Source organism: Apteryx rowi, unplaced genomic scaffold (assembly GCF_003343035.1).
Source record: "Apteryx rowi isolate R43461 unplaced genomic scaffold, aptRow1 scaffold_434, whole genome shotgun sequence".
NCBI lineage: Eukaryota > Metazoa > Chordata > Aves > Apterygiformes > Apterygidae > Apteryx > Apteryx rowi.
In genome coordinates, this window is record NW_020450688.1 from 384,388 (window position 1) to 391,538 (window position 7,151).

Genomic DNA, 7,151 nt, shown 5'->3' on the forward strand with positions numbered 1-7,151 from the left:
GATGGGGCAGGGGACAGCGATGGGGCACGGGGACAGTGCTGGGGGCACAGGGACAGTGCTGGGGCATGGGAACAGCGATGGGGCACGGGGACAGCGTGGGGGGCAGGGGGACAGCGATGGGGGCACAGGGACAGCGGTGGGACACGGAGACAGCGATGGGGGCATGGGGACAGTGCTGGGGCATGGGGACAGCGATGGGGCACGGGGACAGTGTGGGGGCACAGGGAGCACTGGGATACAGGGACAGTGTGAGGGCAGCACTGGGGCACGGGGACAGCACGGGCACGGGGCACATGGCAACACGGTGACACGGCTCCCGCAGGCTGCAGATGGACATGCACACCCGGATGCACAGACACGCAGTGCACAGGGACCCGTGTGCACACGTCTGCACAGCCACGGGCACGCAGACACAGGCATACCCGCCATCAGGTGTACGCACACAAGCTGGTGCACATGTGGACACCCACGGACTCACACACGCCCGTGGACATACACCACATACACACATGGACGCACAGATGCACATGCATGTACATGCATGTGCACACATGCACACGTGCACACGCTGGCAAATGTGGACACAGAGGCACCCACCTGTGCACACACTTGCATGCATGGATTTCTGTGCACACGTATGCATACACACACGAATGCACAAGTGTACATGTGCACACCCATGTACACACATAGAGCCACACGCGCAGGATTAAGCATCTGCACATGCCGCACGCAGAATCCTGCACATGCCTACAGGCACCCACGGATACACATGCACCTGCACACACACACCCCCACGCACACCCACACCCCAGCGACGTGTGCACGCATGCACACTCACACGTGCCCCTCTGCCCTGGCAGGTGACCGGCCGCCTGGGTGCCGGAGCCGTGGGGTGACCTGCTGGCCCCACGCTGCAGCCCGCGTGTGCCCGGTGCTTGTGCCATGGCAGCTGCCCGCGCTGTGGCCTCATGCTGCCCGTGTGGGGGGATTTGCGGCGAGGATTAGCCTGGCTGCCGACCCTGCGGCACAGGCGCTGGTGGGGCGCGCGGCCAGGTCACCCCGCGGTGCCAGGCACCCTGCGGGGCCACGGCCAAGGCCAGTTTTTGGCAGGGGACCCCAGCTCCTGGCCGCTGGCATGATGGCGCCTGGCTGTGTCCCCAGCGTGGAGGAGACCGGCACCTCCGCCTCCGCCCTGGCAGCCGAGGCCCCGCACGTGGCCCCGCACGTGGCCCGTTGCAATCCAGCCGTGTTGCAACTGCGGGGTTTAATCGTGGTGCAGAAGGGCCTCTCCGCCCATCATTAGCAATTTGAGCGAGGAGAAATGTGTGTTTCATCTCACCACCCCACGGCATTCGTGCCCTGACGGGGGGAAGGTGCCAGCATGGGAGGGGATGGGCGACCTGGCATGGGCTCCTTTGGGGACGAGCCGGGGACAAAACTTCCGCCCCTTTGCGCCAGGGAGCCAGCCCTGAATTGCATTGCGCCGGGAGCTGTGCCGGGAGCCGTGGGGCCAGGCAGAGGTGGCAGTGGCGCATACTTGGGTGGATTAGGAGTGGATTACTGTAAATCCACTGACGTCAGGGCTGGAGCCTCCCATGGGCTCTGGTGGGGCTGTGGCAGCCTTTTTGGGATAGCCTGGTTATTAGAGCGGAAGATCAACAGCCCGGTTGTCGCCCTACCCGCGCGGTCCCCAAAACCCGGGGGAGGCGACTGCACCCTGGGGATTGCACAACGACCTGGCGGGACTGGTCGGGAGCCAACACGGAGGGCGTCCCACGTGCGAAGGACCGGTCCTGATGATCCTCCTCAGCCGGAGATGACAATGCGGGGGGTGAAACGCCTGTACATGGGGACAGGTGCTGTAATGCAAAGCTAATGGGTGCCGGGGCACTGGCGGCTTGTTTAGGATCCGCAGTGGGATCCATTCGAATGGGTCCAGGGTGCAGCCCCTGAGTCTCATCCCTGGCTGGAGAGGTGCCCGGAGCCGCCTTGAGCGCAGCGGGACGGCGTTTGCAGCACCCAGCGGCACGGCTTTGCTTTGCCTCCATTCCTCCTGCGCTCGGCTGGCCGGGAAGGAGCCCTGCGTGGGGGCATGTGTGTCGCCGTCCCCTCCCGTAATCGAGGCGCCCCGGGCCTACGCGGCTCCAGGCTGGGCTTCGCTTCCTGTGACTTCAAAGCGAAACGTGGGCAGGGAAACGTGGCTCTTCACGCCGTGTGGAAGAGCAAACAGGAAAATGGGCTGGTGTTGGCACCTGCTTCGCAGGTCACCTTGCATCCCCGGGCCGGGGCTCGGCACAGGGCCGTGGCGGGCAGCGCGGCTCCCCAGGGCGGTGGCCGAAAGCCAAAAGCAGGTGGCCCGCTGGAGCCGGGCTTGGTGTGACAGTCTTGCGTAACGTGGCACGGGGAGCCGCCGAGCCTCCCCGCAGCCTCAGGCGTGCGCGAACCAAATCAGGTGCTCAGGTGTCCCGTAAACAGCAACCGGAGCCAGCTCTCGCCGTGCCCACGCTGAGCCCCACACGCCTCTGTGCCACTGCGAAACCTGGCTGCCAGCGAGCCCAGCACCCCTCGGCAGAGCCGTGCGTCCCAGCACCTGCTCCCAAGCTCTGCGTTGCAGGTGCTGGCTGGATGTGCGCAGTGTGCGCCAGTGGACCCAGCACCCACTGGGCCGTTTGGCTTCGTAATTGTTTTCCTGTCGAAAACTGGATCACCGCCAGGCTGCCTGCGATGAATCCTGCTGCTGCTGGGACCGCGGACGGGCAGAGCACCACTCGGCAGCGGTTCCCATCTATACAGCGGCATTTTCTTTTCCTTTCTCTCGCCTTTGGGGTGCGGATGTGAGCTGGCTCCTCTGGGGAAAATGTGGAGGGTAGAAAAGAAATGCTTTTGGCCACGTTAACCAGGGAAAACCCTCTTGAGAGTGTTTTTGGTCATGGTTGAGACTGAGGTCGCCAAGTTTGCCAGAGCTTCCCTCACCTGGCCACCCTCCCCAGCAAAACTCGGGCTCCTCTTTGCAGTCGGGACTTCCTGAGCTTTGGGCTCCCCCCCTGCCTTGCCCCTTCTGAGCTGGCCGAAAAAGCCCCTGAGGATCAGGTATCGCCTGCCAGCGCAGCACGGAGTGCTCACATTGCCCCTGGAGCCAAACTCCGGTTTTACAAGCCGGACAGGCGGTGCGAAGCTGTCGCCCTGCTCCTTCCCCAGCTGGGCCCCGCGCCAGCCCTGCACCTGCGAGGCCCGCGGGAGCCCGGCGAGCTGCGCCGCACGGCCCTTAACACCTCCGCCACCTGGGTGTGGAGGCCGGAGGGAGGGAGGCAGCGAAGCCCTTGGCTCCGGGCCCCGAGGCTGGAAACACAGTCCCTTCTCGGGGCCTCCGAAGCTGGGAAAACCGCAGTTTTGATCCGGTGTCAGCATCCCCCGCTTCTCTGCTTTCCCTCCTGCAACCCGATATTTTGCTGTAGAGAGCCTCGAGCTGGGGGGACCGGTTACCGGCTCAGGATTAGCCACAGGCAGAGCCGGAGGGAGGCAGGGAAGGGGGGAGCTGGGGCCAGCTGCAGCTTCGGGGCCAGGAGGCAGTGGGGGCTGTAACCGAGCCCCCGGGACTCGGAGCTGACAATGGTGTTTTTAGACTCTGGATGCCGAAGGCTTTCAGTATCCAAAGCATCCCAGCTATATTTGCTTTTCCTTAGTAGAGACACGCCGTGTAGAGGCACTGGTGGTACTTCATAACTATTTATTTTGGCCGGGCCCTGAAAGCCACCTGTGCTGTGCTGGGGGACAGTGTGCGGCTCCGGCGAGGACCGGCTCCACCACTGTGCCTGGGTGTGTGCTATCACCTCCACATGCCAGGTGTGGGAAAGCGGCATGGAAAATTCCCACCACGGCCAAAGCCAATGTGTTTCTCCGGGGTGGCATCCTCGGGTGACCGCCTGTCTTGTCCAGAGGGCTTTTGGAGGAGATGGCCCGAAGCCAGCGTTTCCGGCTTCGTCCCTTTGTGGCTGCCATGGGACAGGCCTGTCTCACCATGGGGATCCGTCTCCCAGTGGAGAGGGCTCTGTCGCAGCACAAAGACTGTAGGACGTGTCTGCCACGAACCATGCAGGGAACTCAGCAGGAATAAAAAATGGTTGAAAAGCTGAGTTTTGAGCAAAACTGAGACCCATTAGCAGCCCCCATTTCACTTGAGGTCAGGCCATAGAGATGAGATGGGATCCATGGTGGGAATAGACCCCACAGCACACCTCTGAGCTGGGGAGTCGCTCTCCAGACATAAATACATAATAAATACCAGCTGGCTCTGTTCCAAGCACCGCATCCTCCCCTAGGACATGAAGTGCAGTGAAAACACAGCCCACAGCCTGTGCGGCAAAGCTGGCGAGCTGAGGCCTGATATGCGGCTGTTTCTTGTCCCCAGGAGTATTTTGAACATGGATATCAAAAAAGGGGATGTTCTGGCTCAGGAGCTGGCTGAAACACATGGAAAAATATTTCCATTTGGGCTAGCTGAAAATGGATTCTTGTGTTTGTCTGGATTTTGGTGAAATAACCCAAAATGGGAGCACTGTGGCGATTGCCTCGAGCACTGCCCCACGGCGGGGGCACGGGGCTCTGGAAGGTCACCACCGCAGGTGCAAGACCCTGTTTGCGTAAGCATAGCTCATGATTGGAGCAGCTCCTGCCCATGGCGGGTGCACAGCGTGGGAGCTGCACTGTGGACACACATGGATCTATGGGGGACACATGGCTCCATGGAATGTGCATGGCTCCACAGGACATGCATGCCTTCATAGGACACACACGGCTCCATGGGACATGCACAGCTCCATGGGACACCTATAAAAATATATCAGTAGCAAAAGGAAGACTAGGGAAAATGTGGGCCCGCTGCTGAATGGGGTGGGTGCCCTGGTGACGAAGGATACAGAGAAGGCAGAGTTACTGAATGCCTTCTTTKCTTCAGTYYTTACTGCTMAGGCCAGCCCTCAGGAATCCCAGAAACTACAGGCCAGTCAGCCTCACCTCCATCCCTGAAAAGGTGATGGAACAGCTCATCCTGGATGTCACCTCTAAGCATGTGGAGGAAAAGAAGGTGATCAGGAGTAGTCAGCATGGCTTCACCAAGGGGAAATCATGCTTAACCAATCTGATATAGCCTTCTATGCTGGAATGACTGGCTGGGTAGATGAGGGGAGAGCAGTGGATGTTGTCTCCCTTGACTTCAGCAAGGCTTTGACACTGTCTCCCGTAACATTCTCATAGGTAAGCTCAGGAAGTGTGGGTTAGATGAGTGGACAGTGAGGTGGATTGAGAACTGGCTGAATGGCAGAGCTCAGAGGGTTGTGATCAGTGGTGCAGAGTCCAGTTGGAGGCCTGTAGCTAGCGGTGTCCCCCAGGGGTCAGTACTGGGTCCAGTCTTGTTCAACTTCTTCATCAATGACCTGGATGAAGGGACAGAGTGCACCCTCAGCAAGTTTGCTGATGATACAAAACTGGGAGGAGTGGCTGATACACCAGAGGGCTGTGCTGCCGTTCAGAGAGACCTGGACAGGCTGGAGAGGTGGACGGAGAGGAACCTCATGAAGTTCAACAAAGGCAAGTGCAGAGTCCTGGACCTAGGGAGGAGTAACCCCAGGCACCAGGACAGGCTGGGGGCTGACCTGCTGGAAAGCAGCTCTGCAGAGAAGGACCTGGGAGTGCTGGTGGACACCAAGTTAAGCATGAGGCAGCAATGTGCCCTTGTGGCCAAGAAGGCCAATGGTATCCTGGGGTGCATCAGGAAGAGTGTTGCCAGCAGGTCGAGGGAGGTGATTCTCCCCCTCTACTCAGGCCTGGTGAGGCCCCATCTGGAGTACTGCGTCCAGTTCTGGGCTCCCCAGTACAAGAGAGACATGGCACTACTGGAGAGAGTCCAGCAAAGGGCTACAAAGATGATTAGGGGACTGGAGCATCTCTCTTATGAGGAAAGGCTGAGAGAGCTGGGCCTGTTTAGCTTGGAGAAGACTGAGAGGGGAGGGGATCTTATCAATGCATACAAATAGCTGAAGGGAGGGTGTCGAGAGGATCGGGCCAGACTCTTTTCAGTGGTGCCCAGTGACAGGACGTGAGGCAACAGGCACAAACTGAAACACAGACAATTCCATCTGAACATGAGGAAATACTTTTTCACTGTGAGGGTTGCCCAGAGAGGTGGTGGAGTCTCCTTCTCTGGAGATATTCAAAACCTGCCTGGACGCAATCCTGTGCAATGTGCTCTAGGTGACCCTGCTTGAGCAGGGGGGTTGGACTAGATGATCTCCAGAGGTCCCTTCCAACCTTGACCATTCTGTGATTCTGTGATGTGCATGGCTCCACAGGACATGCATGGCTCCATGGGACACACATGGCTCCACAGGACATGTGCAGCTCTACAGGACACGTATGGCTCCACAGGACGTTCAGGGCTCCATGGGACATGCATGGCTCCATGGAACACACATGGCTCCATGGAACACACATGGCTCCATGGGATGCACATGGTTCCACGGGGCATGCACAGCTCCATGGGACATACATGGCAAAGCTGTGGCCCAGGAGCCTGACAGGGCTAGACCCACTGGCCCGGGTGGCCCTGGTGATGTTGAGGATGGCACCTGTCACTGGAGGCACATCAGGCCCCAGGCAGGTGAGGGGGAGGGTGGCAGTGTGTGACCCTGCACTGCGCAGGGGATGTGCAGGGGAAGGCTGGCTGGGGCAGCTTGGGCGTGGCGGGATGGTGCCCGACCCTGCTCTGCACATGTGGGCAGAGGCAAGGAGGACCCAACCCTCTGCCCGATCTGGCAGACGGGGCGAACAGCACCTCCTGCCTCTGTTGGGCATGCAGGAACTGGGGCACTTCCCCTGTGCCCTGCCCCTACTCTGGTCCCTTACCCCCGTCCCCCATCCCCTGTACCTGAGCCAGGACCCCCTCCCTGCTCTGGCCCCCATCCCTGTCCCCATCTCCATCCCTGTCCCTGCCACCTGCCATTTCCTAATTTCCCATCCCCATCTCTGCCCCATGCCCCCTTTCCCGTCCCTGGACGCCACGTCCCGTCCCTGCCCCTGCACTGTGCCTCCCCATCCCTGCCCCATGGCCCCATCCCCTTCTCCATCCCTGCTCCTGCCCCATGCCCCGTCCC

General features: G+C 60.4%; 1 protein-coding gene across 1 annotated transcript in view; it reads right to left on the reverse strand.

The window, feature by feature from the left end:
• Positions 1-511, reverse strand: part of RNF215 (ring finger protein 215) — a 6,762-nt gene extending 6,251 nt beyond the window's left edge. Inside the window, exon 1 of the mRNA XM_026076579.1 lies at positions 479-511. Coding sequence (XP_025932364.1) covers positions 479-511 — 33 coding nt within the window. The remainder of the gene's footprint in view (positions 1-478) is intronic.
• Between the last annotated feature and the right edge of the window lie 6,640 nt (positions 512-7,151).